This window comes from Oncorhynchus gorbuscha, linkage group LG08, assembly GCF_021184085.1.
Source record: "Oncorhynchus gorbuscha isolate QuinsamMale2020 ecotype Even-year linkage group LG08, OgorEven_v1.0, whole genome shotgun sequence".
NCBI classification, from domain to species: domain Eukaryota; kingdom Metazoa; phylum Chordata; class Actinopteri; order Salmoniformes; family Salmonidae; genus Oncorhynchus; species Oncorhynchus gorbuscha.
The window spans coordinates 937556-955436 of NC_060180.1; the positions used below are offsets into that span (position 1 = coordinate 937556).

The 17881-nt window shown below is 42.7% G+C and overlaps 2 protein-coding genes across 7 annotated transcripts; both read left to right on the forward strand.

Moving 5' to 3' along the window:
• Window positions 1-406: 406 nt before the first annotated feature.
• Window positions 407-5026, forward strand: ndr2 (nodal-related 2). Its single transcript, XM_046357787.1, has 3 exons — window positions 407-677; window positions 2343-3247; window positions 4539-5026. Exons 1-3 carry the CDS (start codon window positions 407-409, stop codon window positions 4689-4691), a joined length of 1329 nt encoding a protein of 442 aa, XP_046213743.1. The 3' UTR covers window positions 4692-5026.
• A 1381-nt stretch (window positions 5027-6407) lies between these two features.
• Window positions 6408-14027, forward strand: lrrc20 (leucine rich repeat containing 20). 6 transcript variants are annotated; one of them, XM_046357792.1, is made up of 5 exons: window positions 6408-6552; window positions 8108-8200; window positions 11486-11635; window positions 12166-12333; window positions 13362-14027. In XM_046357792.1, exons 2-5 carry the CDS (start codon window positions 8131-8133, stop codon window positions 13499-13501), a joined length of 528 nt encoding a protein of 175 aa, XP_046213748.1. In that variant the 5' UTR covers window positions 6408-6552; window positions 8108-8130; the 3' UTR covers window positions 13502-14027. The 6 variants fall into 6 exon arrangements, with proteins under 6 accessions (XP_046213748.1, XP_046213750.1, XP_046213747.1 ...); XM_046357794.1 differs by lacking the exon at window positions 6408-6552 and adding an exon at window positions 6807-6827; XM_046357791.1 differs by lacking the exon at window positions 6408-6552 and adding an exon at window positions 6954-6992.
• Window positions 14028-17881: the final 3854 nt, after the last annotated feature.

Below are 17881 nucleotides of genomic sequence, written 5' to 3' on the forward strand. Positions count from 1 at the left end.
GCTTGCTCTTCGTTACAGAAAGCAGAATGTATAGGTTTATCAAACTAAAACCATTAACCCTAATCTGTAGCCTAACTGATCGATTGGAATGAATCTATTTCATACGGAAAGTGAACGTAGATGAAGGCTAACAAATAAAGTGACGTTTGAAAGATCTATTGATGAGAAAAGTGCTATAGGGAACTTTCGCTCACTGGTCGTTCAAAACACACTTCATCCAGTCATTGGCTTGGGCATCTCATTAACAAGTCAATGGATGATGACCTGCCTTGCCACAAGCCTTGAAGACGCATGTCAATTTCCTTTAATGTTCGCGGCTACTTGTTAAATATGCGTGGTGCGGGAGGAGTATAAAAGCCAAGTTTATCTCAACCCACAGAGGAATCTGTCATCCAATCTGACCAGAATGCGTTCATTAGGCGTTCTGGGTGTAGCGCTACATGCCTCTCTGCTCATACTGCTGACTCAAGGAATTCACAAATCTAGAGATGGAGTTTATCACGGAACATCACGACGCTTTGCTATAGACCACCGTCCACCTGGATTCCATCACCTGGCACCGATGTATATGATGCACCTTTACCGGAATTACAAGTCAAATCTCACTCGGCCTATCGACGTAATGGAGAAGGCCATCGTAAAACAAGCAGACACAGTCAAGAGTGTGATGGCAAAAAGTAAGATTATATATTTGTTAAAGTATATTAGCCTATAGGCATATTTATTCATTCGTTTAGTAGGGCATATAGGCTACATTCTTGACATATAGCCTATACTGCCCGAATTTAGTTTAACACGGGAGAAAATAATAATAAATATCCTGTTTAGGGCATTTTATAATAGTTTATGGCCTATTGCCTAGCCTCCTCTAAGCCCAGTAAATTAAATGTTGTTTTGCGCTATTTTTTGCTTGAATTATTTTTATTCTTCAAAAAAAGTTAAGAGATAATTTTCTTGCTATGTTTGCGCACCACAGTGGCTGTCAAATCTCTTCGCCAGACGATCTCAAAGCGCTCCAATCCACATTCATTTTGTCGGCCTGAATAACCGTACATGGATCAGCGTGTGAAAAGGCAGGTTTTCAGCCTAATTCTCAAAGCAAACCTCTTTTTTTTCTTTAAATGGGAGATGTTGATTAGAAATGTTGCCAGACATGCCTATTCAAATCTGTTGTTAACTCAAATCAACAAGTCCCCTCAGTTCTTTTCACACTTCACTTGATTAGATTAGAGTGATGACCTAGAACTACATCTCTGGCCAGAGTGGGATTTTAATAACTACATCTAGCCTATATATGTTCCACGGACCGCTCCGCTCGCAACATCACTAAATCTAATTTAACATCACTGCTAGGTGTCATAGTTGTTACCTATTTGTTTGAACGGAGGATATGCGGAAGCCGAGCTAAGGACGTGTTAAATGATTGGTTTCGATCCGGTGTTTACTCTGAGTGGATTTAGTCCTAGCCTCGTCCTCCTGTCGTTATCGTTGTGTTATCCATAATCTTCAGTTTTATTTCCCCAGAGCAAAACAGACCCATAGAGGAATGTAGATGTTTTGGTACAGTACCTATAATCAACAAATAGACGATGAATAGCAACAACACATTACATTTGGACAATAGTACAATAGTCTTTAATCTTCTTGATGAATTATGTACCACACCTCCAATGTCTTGTTCTTCTCTGCATCACAATTCATGTCCTAATTCACACATGTTGATGTTGACCCCAGCCGATGGTAGATTCATCCGCAAACTAGTTGCCTAGTTACATTGAAAAACATGGTTGGAATTTCTATTTGCAAACATGCTTTGCCTAGATCTAAAATTGTATTTCTTTAAAAAAATATTAAAACAATATTGTTTTTAGAATACAAGCATGACTCATACAGACTACTTAGATATAAACCAGAAACAAAATGCTAAATATTCTGCCTGAATTGCTGTCCTGGCTTGAATAGAACATGTGTATTCCTCCTAAATTAACAGTTAGCACATTAGCTCTATGGTTGCTTAAAAGCTCTTTTTATAAGTAAAAACAATGAACATTAATCATTTTTAATCTATGTTACCCTTAGTAGACCATTTACAAGGTTTGAAGAAGATGGCTGACATAAAAACCTATATTTGATTGTATTTCTATCTATCTAATCTTAAAGTACTTAACATTGTATGGTGGCCCAGGTGGATAACTTGGATGTATGTTTGTCTAATAGACATATATGTGAAGTACTTAGTTGACATGAGACCAGATCCGATGATAATGTTCAAAGAAGTACTAATCAGTACAAATGTTGAAAAAGCTTTTTTTTGTGTGTTTTTTTTTTCTTCTTTCCAATAGGTTTATTTCACAGACACCGACGCTGGACTGCAACCTTTGACCTGACCAGCTTATTGGCCGACGAACGGATCCAAGCAGCGGAGCTCAGGTTCAGGTTTCCCCGGGCGACGAGGGCTTCCAACATTACCGTGGAGATCTACCATCACCACGACTACCCGTGCAGGCAGACACAGGGGATCTGCCAGGAACACCAGCTGGTGGGATATTTCTCCGTCTCCTCTGTGATTAACTCCTCTCAGCACTGGAAGGTACACAATCTTACTGGTCCGCTGTTGAACTGGCTCGGCCAGGAACACATTTCCAGGAGCTCAATGAAGAGGAGATCACCAAACAAGACAAAGAGAGATGTGTACTTCCCCAACCCTGTCCAGTTGGCTGGGTCTACAACACAGCAGAACCCTGTCCAGTTGGCTGGGTCTAGAACACAGCAGAACCCTGTCCAGTTGGCTGTGTCTACAACACGGCAGAACCCTGTCCAGTTGGCTGGGTCTACAACAGGGCAGAGTCAGTGTGCGAGTGACAGAGCCCTACTGGTTGTATTCTCTCATACAGGGACAGAGGAGGGCTCCCAGGCCAAAGCCAGTCTCCTCCACACGGCCGAACAGTCCAAGTTCCTGTCCACCACCGAGTCCAAGAAGTTCCGCAGGCCGAAGAGACACAGGAAAAAAAGGGGCCACTCAGGCCAGAGGGAACCGCCAGACATGAGGGGTCCAGAGGTGTCTAGCGGAAACATCGAGATTGACCCGTCTCTCTGTCAAAGAGTTGAAATGCATGTAGACTTCAATCAGATAGGCTGGGGGTCCTGGATCGTCTTCCCAAAGAAGTATAATGCCTATCGATGTGAGGGGATCTGTCCAAGTCCTTTGGGAGAAGACTTGAACCCAACAAATCATGCTTACATGCAGGTACGTTTCAATGTGTTTCTACGGGATTTTCCAAAATGTGTCATAGAATATATTGGTTTTCAAATGTATCTTTACTGTTTTCGTATGTATCTTAACGGTACAAAGCTCATTGGGGCGGAAGGGTAGCTTAGTGGTTAGAGCGTTGGACTAGTAACCGGAATGGTTGCGAGTTCAAACTCCTGAGCTGACAAGGTACAAATCTGTCGTTCTGCCCCTGAACAGGCGGTTAACCCACTGTTCCTAGACCAGTTAACCCACTGTTCCTAGACCAGTTAACTCACTGTTCCTAGACCAGTTAACCCACTGTTCCTAGACCAGTTAACTCACTGTTCCTAGACCAGTTAACCCACTGTTCCTAGACCAGTTAACCCACTGATCCTAGACCAGTTAACCCACTGTTCCTAGGCCAGTTAACCCACTGTTCCTAGACCAGTTAACTCACTGATCCTAGACCAGTTAACCCACTGTTCCTAGACCAGTTAACCCACTATTCCTAGGCCAGTTAACCCACTGTTCCTAGACCAGTTAACCCACTGTTCCTAGACCAGTTAACCCACTGTTCCTAGACCAGTTAACCCACTGTTCCTAGGCCAGTTAACCCACTGTTCCTAGACCAGTTAACCCACTGATCCTAGGCCAGTTAACCCACTGTTCCTAGACCAGTTAACCCACTATTCCTAGACCAGTTAACCCACTGTTCCTAGACCAGTTAACCCCACTGTTCCTAGACCAGTTAACCCACTGTTCCTAGACCAGTTAACCCACTGTTCCTAGACCAGTTAACCCACTGATCCTAGGCCAGTTAACTCACTGATCCTAGACCAGTTAACCCACTGTTCCTAGACCAGTTAACCCACTGATCCTAGACCAGTTAACCCACTGTTCCTAGGCCAGTTAACCCACTGTTCCTAGACCAGTTAACTCACTGATCCTAGACCAGTTAACCCACTGTTCCTAGACCAGTTAACCCACTGTTCCTAGACCAGTTAACCCACTGTTCCTAGACCAGTTAACCCACTGTTCCTAGACCAGTTAACCCACTGTTCCTAGACCAGTTAACCCACTGTTCCTAGACCAGTTAACCCACTGATCCTAGACCAGTTAACCCACTGTTCCTAGACCAGTTAACCCACTGTTCCTAGGCCGTCATTGATTTGTTCTTAACTGACTTGCCTGGTTAAATAAAGGTAAAATAAAAATGAGATACTATAGCAATGCTTCATGCCTATTTGTAGTTGTTTGGCCTTTCTTTACTTGCAGATTGCTTCTTGATGCTTTTTTCCCCCTCTAGAGTCTCCTAAAACACTACCACCCTGAGCGGGTTCCCTCGGCGTGCTGCGCCCCCACCAAGATGAGTCCTCTAAGCATGCTGTATTATGAGAATGGAGAAATGCTGCTTCGCCATCACGAGGATATGGTTGTGGATGAATGTGGCTGCCTGTAGCCTCTGTCACAGGCTTGAACCCGACCTAATGACCGGAGCAAAGCCCGGGGCCGTCTTCTCACAACCGCTTGAGATGGAGACGAGGCTACCACTCGTCTCCTTCGGACGCACGGAAACAGAGAGTTCCGGAAACATTCGAGTGGAATTTCACTGACAGAACTATTATCCAAGAGTCTGTATGAGATGGTCGTAAACAATAAGAAAACACTTGGTGTTAGTTCTTTTGATTATTGTGACTGTGTGTAACGGGTGTGAAACGGCTAGCTTAGTTAGCGGTGCGCGCTAAATAGCGTTTCAATCGGTGACGTCACTTGCTCTGAGACCTTGAAGTAGTAGTTCCCCTTGCTCTGCAAGGGCTGCGGCTTTTGTGGAGCGATGGGTAATGATGCTTTGTGGGTGTCAGTTGTTGATGTGTGCAGAGGGTCCCTGGTTCACGCCCGGGTATGGGCGAGGGGACGGTCTAAAGTTATACTGTTACATGTGCACTCAAGCAGTATGGTAGATATCCTGTATGTTTAGAAAGCCTGGATATATACAGTATGGATTTTCTCTCAGAATGGGACTGATTTTATCTTTATCTATCTGATTTTTTTGCTTTTAGGAATCAGTAAGAGGACATGCCATTTCATTATAAGTCATAGGAAATGGTGTTGTTCACCATTTAAGCACTGTTTATACTATAGTATACACCTACTGGGTGTAACGGAACATTGACATTATATTTATTGTAAATAATAATAAAATAAAGCTTGGGTATTTATGTTAATTTATTGCTCTCTCTGTTTTAGGATGATTTTGTCATAAATATGTTTCATATTGTAAAAATATTTTGTCAGCTGATTAATGTGTATGTATTTTGTAGTATTTGTCATGATATTCATTCATTAGTAACATAACATATGCTTATGACTCTTGTCTATAAAAAAACATGATTTTTACATTCACTAGAATGACCTGTTGTGGATATTCATTCATTCTTATTCTATGGGTTCTGGAATTCTCTGAGTTGAGCAATGCACCATGCTGGATTGTTGGCATATTTACCTGAAACGACCACACTATTATTAGACTGACAAGTGGGGCACCAACAACAACAAAAACGAATTCCTGACACAAAATAAACAATATAGGTGGATGGAATTTCAGTTTTTAGAATGATCAAAATCTCTATTTTTTTTCTTCTCTCGAAATCACAAAAAAACACACAAAAATAAATGTCCCAAAAGTTCAGGAATATAAATACATGTTCCTCAATATTTTTAAACATTTATTTCACCTTTATTTAACCAGGTGGGCAAGTTGAGAACAAGTTCTCATTTACAACTGCGACCTGGCCAAGATAAAGCAAAGCAGTTCGACAGATACAACGACACAGAGTTACACATGGAGTAAAACAAACATACAGTCAATAATACAGTATAAACAAGTCTATATATGATGTGAGCAAATGAGGTGAGAAGGGAGGTAAAGGCAAAAAAAGGCCATGGTGGCAAAGTAAATACAATATATCAAGTAAAACACTGGACTATAAATAGCCTACTTCTCAAGAACTATATCAGATATAAGTACACGGTAATAACTCATTGTGTAACTGGTGAGAACGTGCAACAAGGACAATTGGAGAGAGAAAAAAGTCCATTCACTAACGGCATCTTCTGGCCTCATTCACCTGGCATCCTATTCACCAGGATTGATTTAATGTTGAATGAATAGAGAGTACGTTTCAATACGTGCCCATTGTCTTCACGTCCATTGACAAAGCAAAAAATAGTTGACCAATCAGGGTTTTTCCAGAATAGTGGCTGCGGCAGGACAACTCTGTCATTACACAGCGGGCTAAGTCCTAACCAGGATCCTTAAGGTAGGTCAAACTCTGTCATTACACCGCGGGCTAAGTCCTAACCAGGATCCTTAAGGTAGGTCAAACTCTGTCATTACACCGCGGGCTAAGTCCTAACCAGGATCCTTAAGGTAGGTCAAACTCTGTCATTACACAGCGGGCTAAGTCCTAACCAGGATCCTTAAGGTAGGTCAAACTCTGTCATTACACAGCGGGCTAAGTCCTAACCAGGATCCTTAAGGTAGGTCAAACTCTGTCATTACACCGCGGGCTAAGTCCTAACCAGGATCCTCAAGGTAGGTCAAACTCTGTCATTACACCGCGGGCTAAGTCCTAACCAGGATCCTTAAGGTAGGTCAAACTCTGTCATTACACCGCGGGCTAAGTCCTAACCAGGATCCTTAAGGTAGGTCAAACTCTGTCATTACACCGCGGGCTAAGTCCTAACCAGGATCCTTAAGGTAGGTCAAACTCTGTCATTACACCGCGGGCTAAGTCCTAAACAGGATCCTTAAGGTAGGTCAAACTCTGAACTTCCATTTTTATACTGTTATAACTCAACAATCAGTTGACCTAGTCGTATATGTGCTATTAGTGCTGAGACACTACACTGTGATGACACGACTTGATACAACCTAACACCCGTTATACAGACTGATATTTATACAGATCAATCCTGCGTAAAGACATGGGCAGAATTTAAATCTGTAGTCCTTCGCAGTCATCTCTCTGAAACTTCCTTGTGCGCCTATGACTCTCGTCAATACGGTAGCTTGTACTGTAGAAGCAATGTAACTATTGATGGCAACAAGAGGAGGCTAAAATAGTGTCTTTAAACTCAAATTGCGCACAAAAACAAACCATTTTGAAGTATTTTTTGACAGATTTTAACAATAATGTCAGAACAGGTCATCTGAAAAGTGCATCGATTGACTTTAGCCCAGTGTGTCCTCTTTGGTTAAAAATAGTCTCTCGCCAAATTTGACGGTGGTTGTTTGAAAAGGAATGGATTTGATTGGACGGAGCCTTGAACTGACTTGCTAACATTTTCAGCTGTCAACCACAGTTAAAGTTTAAGGGTAGGTTGATCCACCTCCCGTCATAAACTATATGCTGATTCTATTGTACAATATATGATACAGATCTCCACCCGGACGTCGTTTGTGGAATTATGAGTAGGCTACATTAGAAAGCCAGCAATTGAGCTATTACTACGAATTAAGCTCGCTTTAATAGCTAACTAACTGTTGTAGCTCGCCTATAACTTGACGTGGGACAGGTGATCAGGTTATTCATGTGGTTTTGTGTGAACTTTGTGAAGAGGACAATGTTGCAGCAATGGCTGACATTGAAAACGATGCATTGTAACATTCTAATTGACACAAAATTGCAACTAGCAATCTTGTGTGCATGACCTGGTAACATGTTAAAAATAGCTCATTACCAAATTGCATGAGAAAAAAAACATGTTAACCTGATGAATTAATAATATTTTAATATGCCAAAGAAAATTAACTTGAAAATGTCTGGTTAAAATGTGAAGTATTACACCGACCTCTCCCCATCTCTACCCCAGGTGAGATTCGTAGACCTAGTATAATGGCGGAGGCTGTGGCCAATGTTGCCCGGAGGGTCAATGCAACCGTGGAGGAAGAGAAAGATACTCTGGGTAAGTTCATTCAATCCTTTCATTTAATTCATGTCTTCGTTATTATTCTACAATGTAGACCTAGTATAATGGCAGAGGCTAGTTAAAAAAATACACCTACTCATTCATTTTCTACATTATAGAATAATAGTGAAGACATCAAAACTATGAAATAACACATATGGAATCATGTAGCAACCAAAGAAGTGTTAAACAAATTCCAATATATTTTAGATTTTAGTCTCTTCGAAGTAGCCACCCTTTGCCTTGATGACAGCTTTGCCCACTCTTGGCATTCTCTCAACCAGCTTCACCTGGAATGTTTGTTTAACACTTTGTTTGGTTACTACATGATTCCATATGTGTTATTTCATAGTTTTGATGTCTTCACTATTATTCTACAATGTAGAACATAGTACAAATAAAGAAAAACCCTTGAAGGAGTAGGTGTGTTCAAACTTTAGACTGGTACGGTATATTATTATTGTTTGTCTCATTTTCAATGTCGGTCATAAAAGACTGAAAAAACACCAGTAAATCAGCTCCAAGTGATTTTAATCGAAGAAATCTGTTCCCAATTATTCCAACGCATAGCAGAAAGACACGTGATCGTATACACATGTAAGCAAGGTTTGAAAGGATTATGTTTTATTTCTTTACCTTTATTTAACTAGGCAAGTCAGTTAAGAACAAATTCTTATTTTCAATGACGGCCTGGGAACAGTGGGTTAACTGCCTGTTCAGGGGTAGAACGAGAGATTTGTACCTTGTCAGCTCGGGGGTTTGAACTTGCAACCTTCCGGTTACGAGCCTAACGCTCTAACCACTAGGCTACCTGCCGTCCCTACACTCTAACCACTAGGCTACCTGCCGCCTCTACACTCTAACCACTAGGCTACCTGCCGTCCCTACACTCTAACCACTAGGCTACCTGCCGTCCCTACACTCTAACCACTAGGCTACCCTACCGTCCCTACACTCTAACCACTAGGCTACCCTGCCGTCCCTACACTCTAACCACTAGGCTACCCTGCCGTCCCTACACTCTAATCACTAGGCTACCCTGCCGTCCCTACACTCTAATCACTAGGCTACCCTGCCGTCCCTACACTCTAATCACTAGGCTACCTGCCGTCCCTACACTCTAACCACTAGGCTACCTGCCGTCCCTACACTCTAACCACTAGGCTACCCTGGCGTCCCTACACTCTAACCACTAGGCTACCTGCCGTCCCTACACTCTAACCACTAGGCTACCTGCCACCTCTACACTCTAACCACTAGGCTACCTGCCACCTCTACACTCTAACCACTAGGCTACCTGCCGTCCCTACACTCTAACCACTAGGCTACCTGCCGTCCCTACACTCTAACCACTAGGCTACCTGCCACCTCTACACTCTAACCACTAGGCTACCTGCCACCTCTACACTCTAACCACTAGGCTACCTGCCACCTCTACACTCTAACCACTAGGCTACCTGCCACCTCTACACTCTAACCACTAGGCTACCTGCCCCCCTACACTCTAACCACTAGGCTACCTGCCCCCTCTACACTCTAACCACTAGGCTACCTGCCGTCCCTACACTCTAACCACTAGGCTACCTGCCGTCCCTACACTCTAACCACTAGGCTACCCTGCCGTCCCTACACTCTAACCACTAGGCTACCTGCCGTCCCTACACTCTAACCACTAGGCTACCTGCCGTCCCTACACTCTAACAACTAGGCTACCTGCCGTCCCTACACTCTAACCACTAGGCTACCCTAGTCAAAAATTATATCTGTTTAGGCTTCTTGCAGTCAATTTGCAGTCTACAAATTATTTGTAATCATGTTCCGCCCCGCCCCAACCGACCATCCACTCCAGGAGAAATCAGCCTGCAGTTGAATGTAGTTCATGATCCCTGATCTACAAGTATATCCAGGTTGTTGAGTCTTACTACTTTCGGCCAGCAGATGGCAGTAATGTGTTACCAAAAGCTCTCTCCTTCCAGGATGACATTATGTTGTCCTCTCAGCCTGACTAGTTCTTGTGAACTTAATTGCATATTTGACATAAGAACCAGAGGGTTGCAGTGGCGTTAGATTTGAGCAAGGTATGACTGTGTCGCGCCCTGACCTGAGTATTCTTTGTTTTCTTCATATATTTTGGTTAGGTCAGGGTGTGACGAGGGTAGTATGTGTGTTTTTGTATTGTCTAGGGGTTTTTGTATGTTTATGGGGTTCACTAGTCTAGGTGTTTTATATGTCTATGGTTGCCTAGAGTGGTTCTCAATTAGAGGAAGCTGTTTATCGTTGTCTCTGATTGGGAACCATATTTAGGCAGCCATATTCCTTGGGTTATTTTGTGGGTTATTTTCTATGTGATGTTGCATGTTGGTAGCGCTCAGTGTTGGTAGCGCTCAGTGTTGATAGCGCTCAGTGTTGATAGCGCTCAGTGTTGATAGCGCTCAGTGTTGATAGCGCTCAGTGTTGATAGCGCTCAGTGTTGGTAGCGCTCAGTGTTGGTAGCGCTCAGTGTTGGTAGCGCTCAGTGTTGGTAGCGCTCAGTGTTGATAGCGCTCAGTGTTGGTAGCGCTCAGTGTTGGTAGCGCTCAGTGTTGATAGCGCTCAGTGTTGATAGCGCTCAGTGTTGATAGCGCTCAGTGTTGATAGCGCTCAGTGTTGGTAGCGCTCAGTGTTGGTAGCGCTCAGTGTTGGTAGCGCTCAGTGTTGGTAGCGCTCAGTGTTGGAAGCGCTCAGTGTTGGTAGCGCTCAGTGTTGATAGCGCTCAGTGTTGATAGCGCTCAGTGTTGATAGCGCTCAGTGTTGATAGCGCTCAGTGTTGATAGCGCTCAGTGTTGGTAGCGCTCAGTGTTGGTAGCGCTCAGTGTTGATAGCGCTCAGTGTTGATAGCGCTCAGTGTTGATAGCGCTCAGTGTTGATAGCGCTCAGTGTTGATAGCGCTCAGTGTTGATAGCGCTCAGTGTTGGTAGCGCTCAGTGTTGATAGCGTCACGTTCTTTTTGTAAGTTTGTTTTCGTGGTCTTTCGTCTTACTTAAAGTATGTATTCACATCACGCTGTGCTTTGGTCTCCTCACTATGACGATCGTGACAGACTGTAAAGTTTATTTTGAAATAACCTCTTTCAATATAACACTAATCTTCTCCAGCTCTAAGCCATGCTTTCTCATATATAGTACACTACTTTTGAACAGAGCCCTATGGGCCCTGGTCAAAAGTAGTGCACTAAATATGGAATAGGGTGCCATTTGGGATGCAACCATGGCCATTCCTAATTGTTATCCTTTATTTCTTTAGATCTGTCAAACTGCAAACTGATCAGTTTCCCAGACGGTGTATTCAGGGTCCTCAACAGCGTTGCAGAGAAGATACACATCGTCACGTTGGCTGACAATGAGATGAAGGGAGTTACTAGCAAATTTTTCAAAACCTTCACTCAATTGAGAGGTAGCTATGCATGCGTACTCTCCCTCCCCACACCCCCTAACTTAACATGTTTTAGTGGAGGGGCCTTTTATATAACACTATCACAAGTTATCAGATTGATAGCTTTAAAGCCTTTATCTTTAAGGTAGCACGCATCTTTATATAGCAGCCTAACAGTAGCCTGGGGCCAGCCTAGCGGCCTAACATTAGCCGGGGCCAGCCTAGCAGCCTAACAGTAGCCCGGGGCCAGCCTAGCGGCCTAACAGTAGCCCGGGGCCAGCCTAGCGGCCTAACAGTAGCCCGGGGCCAGCCTAGCGGCCTAACAGTAGCCCGGGGCCAGCCTAGCAGCCTAACAGTAGCCAGCACCTTAAGGAATTGTCATTGGCTTGGCAATGACAGAATGGAGTAGGCAAGAGCACAAACAGATCTGGGACCAGGTTAGCCTAATACACCCAATATTCAACAAATATTTGACTGAATGTGTTGAATCTGCGAGGAATATTCAGGTATGTTAGCTGGTGATTTAGCAGTATTTTCCAATATCTTTTCAGAACTGGACTTGCACGGCAATGTAATCACTAAACTGCCAGATGTAGTTGGCGAGCTGGAACATCTGACCAGCATCAACTTGGCCAACAACAAGTTGTCTGTCTTCCCCGAGAGACTGACGCAGATCCAGTCTCTGGAAAGAATCAACCTGGAAGGGAATGACATCACTGGTAAGATGGAGTCAGTGCTGCGTTCCCATTCTCTACCCTTCTTCTGAGGATTTAAATGCATTGGATTGGTGGTACAATTGGATGGAAGAAGTTAATACTGTTGGATTGGTGTTAGAATTGACTGGAGGGAGATAATACCATTAGATTGGTGTTAGAATTGGATGAAGTTAATACCATTAGATTGGTGTTAGAATTGACTGGAGGAAGTTAATACCATTAGATTGGTGTTAGAATTGGATGGAGGAAGTTAATACCATTAGATTGGTGTTAGAATTGGATGGAGGAAGTTAATACCATTAGATTGGTGTTAGAATTGGATGGAGGAAGTTAATACCATTAGATTGGTGTTAGAATTGACAGGAGGAAGTTAATACCATTAGATTGGTGTTAGAATTGACTGGAGGAAGTTAATACCATTAGATTGGTGTTAGAATTGACTGGAGGAAGTTAATACCATTAGATTGGTGTTAGAATTGACTGGAGGAAGTTAATACCATTAGATTGGTGTTAGAATTGACTGGAGGAAGTTAATACCATTAGATTGGTGTTAGAATTGACTGGAGGAAGTTAATACCATTAGATTGGTGTTAGAATTGACAGGAGGAAGTTAATACCATTAGATTGGTGTTAGAATTGACAGGAGGAAGTTAATAACATTAGATTGGTGTTAGAATTGGATGGAGGAAGTTAATAAAATTAGATTGGTGTTAGAATTGGATGGAGGAAGTTAATAAAATTAGATTGGTGTTAGAATTGGATGGAGGAAGATAATACCATTTAGATTGGTGTTAGAATTGGATGGAGGAAGATAATACCATTTAGATTGGTGTTAGAATCGGCTGGAGGAAGTTAATACCGTTGTTTAATCCGTGAGAGAAAGTGAGCAAGTGCAGAGAAGTGGGAGAAGTGGGAGAAGTGTGGAGAATCAGGAACTAGCCATAATGACGCTTTTAGTCTCTTGTGAACATTCATTGGCTCTTTCTCAAATGTCTGAAAAAAAAAGTGTCTTCTCCTCATGTCTCCCACAGACGTCCCCATGGAAAAGTTGCAGGCCATGCCAGCTCTGAAGTGTGTCAACCTGAAGTCAAATCCTTTGGACAACAACTTGTTAACTGCCATTCAACAATTTCCTCAAACCTTTGAAATTCAAACTACAACAGACAACTAAGACCTTGTCTTCTTCTAAGATGGACAGTTTATCCACACCTAGAGACAATGAGGATTGCATGCTGTGCCTTCAGACTTTTTCAATAGTACAATTAGAGATTCAGAGAATCAATTGTTTGGCCTCTATTTCATAACATTTTTTCCCCCATCATGTTTGCTGTAATGGAACTATCAAACTTGAGGCCTCTCCAGACCAGAAGTCGTGAGCCTTCTGTAGTTGCTGCCAGTACTGAAAGTCCATTTGAGTGGGGCTCAGTTCAGAGATGACTAGATGTTGCTGTTTACACTTTTGCGGTAGCCTTTCCAGAGTGCACCAAGAGCTACACCCAGTACATAGTCCTTATTAACAATGGGCCTCAGTGTTTTCATCATCAAAGGAATGGCAATTAAATGCTACGTCTTTTTTTTATGTACAGTTCCTTGCGAAAGTATTCGGCCCCCTTGAACTTTGCGACCTTTTGCCACATTTCAGGCTTCAAACATAAAGATATAAAACTGTATTTTTTTGTGAAGAATCAACAACAAGTGGGACACAATCATGAAGTGGAACGACATTTATTGGATATTTCAAACTTTTTAACAAATCAAAAACTGAAAAATTGGGCGTGCAAAATTATTCAGCCCCTTTACTTTCAGTGCAGCAAACTCTCTCCAGAAGTTCAGTGAGGATCTCTGAATGATCCAATGTTGACCTAAATGACTAATGATGATAAATACAATCCACCTGTGTGTAATCAAGTCTCCGTATAAATGCACCTGCACTGTGATAGTCTCAGAGGTCCGTTAAAAGCGCAGAGAGCATCATGAGGAACAAGGAACACACCAGGCAGGTCCGAGATACTGTTGTGAAGAAGTTTAAAGCCGGATTTGGATACAAGAAGATTTCCCAAGCTTTAAACATCCCAAGGAGCACTGTGCAAGCGATAATATTGAAATGGAAGGAGTATCAGACCACTGCAAATCTACCAAGACCTGGCCGTCCCTCTAAACTTTCAGCTCATACAAGGAGAAGACTGATCAGAGATGCAGCCAAGAGGCCCATGATCACTCTGGATGAACTGCAGAGATCTACAGCTGAGGTGGGAGACTCTGTCCATAGGACAACAATCAGTCGTATATTGCATAAATCTGGCCTTTATGGAAGAGTGGCAAGAAGAAAGCCATTTCTTAAAGATATCCATAAAAAGTGTTGTTTAAAGTTTGCCACAAGCCACCTGGGAGATACACCAAACATGTGGAAGAAGGTGCTCTGGTCAGATGAAACCAAAATTGAACTTTTTGGCAACAATGCAAAACGTTATGTTTGGCGTAAAAGCAACACCGCTCATCACGCTGAACACACCATCCCCACTGTCAAACATGGTGGTGGCAGCATCATGGTTTGGGCCTGCTTTTCTTCAGCAGGGTCAGGGAAGATGGTTAAAATTGATGGGAAGATGGAGGGAGCCAAATACATGACCATTCTGGAAGAAAACCTGATGGAGTCTGCAAAAGACCTGAGACTGGGACGGAGATTTGTCTTCCAACAAGACAATAATGCAAAACATAAAGCAAAATCTACAATGGAATGGTTCAAAAATAAACATATCCAGGTGTTAGAATGGCCAAGTCAAAGTCCAGACCTGAATCCAATTGAGAATCTGTGGAAAGAACTGAAAACTGCTGTTCACAAATGCTCTCCATCCAACCTCACTGAGCTCGAGCTGTTTTGCAAGGAGGAATGGGAAAAAATGTCAGTCTCTCGATGTGCAAAACTGATAGAGACATACCCCAAGCGACTTACAGCTGTAATCGCAGCAAAAGGTGGCGCTACAAAGTATTAACTTAAGGGGGCTGAATAATTTTGCACGCCCAATTTTTCAGTTTTTGATTTGTTAAAAAAGTTTGAAATATCCAATAAATGTCGTTCCACTTCATGATTTTGTCCCACTTGTTGTTGATTCTTCACAAAAAAATACAGTTTTATATCTTTATGTTTGAAGCCTGAAATGTGGCAAAAGGTCGCAAAGTTCAAGGGGGCCGAATACTTTCGCAAGGCACTGTATCTTCAACCTATCATCATAATTGGAGAGATGCTGTCCCTCCTTGTGTAGAGGACAACTAAATCAATCCTAATTGGAGAGATGCTGTCCCTCCTTGTGTAGAGGACAACTAAATCAATCCTAATTGGAGAGATGCTGTCCCTCCTTGTGTAGAGGACAACTAAATCAATCCTAATTGGAGAGATGCTGTCCCTCCTTGTGTAGAGGACAACTAAATCAATCCTAATTGGAGAGATGCTGTCCCTCCTTGTGTAGAGGACAACTAAATCGATCAGTCTGAGTTCACTGGCATCACCCACTTTGTAGCTTCACATGCGAATGGACTGACTTTACTAATTTAGAAAACAAAGAATAAATATTTTTATTCCAAATTTGTATTTGATCAGCTCCTTGGATTAATTTGCTTGCTAAATGTAGTCTATATAGTTTGGTTGATTGTTACACGACCCGTTGTGTGGAAATGTAAATGGGTTTATTTTTAAGTTGGAGACATTCATAAGAGGGATGATGAACCAAGGCCAAATTCAAGGTAAGGATTGGAGACCAGAAAGCCCACCAGATAGGTAGATAACTGCATAACAAATTATGTGCATGAAGACTAAGTTATCTGTTTTCAGAGCATGAAGACCAGGTTATTATCTGTTTTCAGAGCATGAATACCAGGTTATTATCTGTTTTCAGAGCATGAATACCAGGTTATCTGTTTTCAGAGCATGAATACCAGGTTATTATCTGTTTTCAGAGCATGAATACCAGGTTATTATCTGTTTTCAGAGCATGAATACCAGGTTATTATCTGTTTTCAGAGCATGAATACCAGGTTATCTGTTTTCAGAGCATGAATACCAGGTTATTATCTGTTTTCAGGGAATAGGGAATAGGGTCTCTGGTCAAAAGCAGTGCACTATTTAGGGAATAGGGTGCCATTTGGGACCTACTCAGCTGGTGAAAGGTCATGCCATGGACATAAGGCTTAAGCATGGTCTTAATTGGTCGAACTCTAACCACCAGTCAGCTCCATCTGTTTCAGTTGGAATGAAGAGGGACTCAAAAAGCCCTGACATGTCGGCCAGCTGACTCTGTTATGTTGTATATCTACTACATTATGGAGGGAACTGGTGTCACGTTCTGACCTTAGTTCTTTTGTTATGTCTTTGTTTTAGTATGGTCAGGGCGTGAGTTGGGTGGGTTGTCTATGTTCCTTTTTCTATGTTTTGGGATTTCTGTGTTTGGCCTGGTATGGTTCTCAATCAGAGGCAGCTGTCAATCGTTGTCCCTGATCGAGAACCATACTTAGGTAGCCTGTTTGTCCCTGATCGAGAACCATCCTTAGGCAGCCTGGTTGTCCCTGACTGAGAACCATACTTAGGTAGCCTGGTTGTCCCTGATCGAGAACCATACTTAGGTAGCCTGGTTGTCCCTGATCGAGAACCATACTTAGGTAGCCTGGTTGTCCCTGATTGAGAACCATACTTAGGTAGCCTGTTTGTTCCTGATCGAGAACCCTACTTAGGTAGCCTGTTTGTCCCTGATTGAGAACCATACTTAGGCAGCCTATTTGTCCCTGATCGAGAACCCTACTTAGGCAGCATGGTTGTCCCTGATTGGGAACCATACTTAGGTAGCCTGGTTGTCCCTGATTGAGAACCATACTTAGGTAGCCTGGTTGTCCCTGATTGAGAACCATACATAGGCAGCCTGGTTGTCCCTGACTGAGAACCATACTTAGGTAGCCTGATTGTCCCTGACTGAGAACCATAGTTAGGCAGCCTGGTTGTCCCTGACTGAGAACCATAGTTAGGCAGCCTGGTTGTCCCTGACTGAGAACCATACTTAGGTAGCCTGGTTTCAATTTTGAGTTGTGTGTGATTGTTTTCTGTGTTGTGTCTACACCAGACAGGACTGTTTTGTTTCGTTCATTCTCCGTTGTTATTTTGTTTAGTGTTCTTATGATAATAAATTATCAATATGGACACTTACCATGCTGCATTTTGGTCCTCCTCTCCTTCCACCAACAACGGCCGTTACAACTGGGCATCAAAGCACATACCAAGCAAGGACAGTAATGTGTTGTATTTAGACTAGCCTCTGATCTAGTTGTCTTATAGAGCAGTAGGGATCAGGGACTTACAAGGAAGTGGTAGGACTATACAGCAGAGAGATTAGGTTAGGCTACCAAGGACCAATTATAGCTTTCTCAAAGTCTAAATTCACCCGCGTACTGTGCTATATTTAACTGTGCAGTTATTGTAACATTGAAGGTACTTCCTTGTTCACCGACTAACACAGAGCCTTATAGACTTGCCCCCCCCCTTCTGTTGACACACACACACACACAC

Coding starts and splice junctions, on each gene's coding strand:
- ndr2 (XM_046357787.1), top strand. CDS start 407: ATGCGTTCATTAGGCGTTCTGGGTGTAGCGCTACATGCCTCTCTGCTC. Junction 678..2,342: donor CAAGAGTGTGATGGCAAAAA/GTAAGATTATAT, acceptor TCTTTCCAATAG/GTTTATTTCACAGACACCGA. Junction 3,248..4,538: donor CAAATCATGCTTACATGCAG/GTACGTTTCAAT, acceptor TTCCCCCTCTAG/AGTCTCCTAAAACACTACCA.
- lrrc20 (XM_046357788.1), top strand. Junction 11,636..12,165: donor AACCTTCACTCAATTGAGAG/GTAGCTATGCAT, acceptor ATATCTTTTCAG/AACTGGACTTGCACGGCAAT. Junction 12,334..13,361: donor GGAAGGGAATGACATCACTG/GTAAGATGGAGT, acceptor TGTCTCCCACAG/ACGTCCCCATGGAAAAGTTG.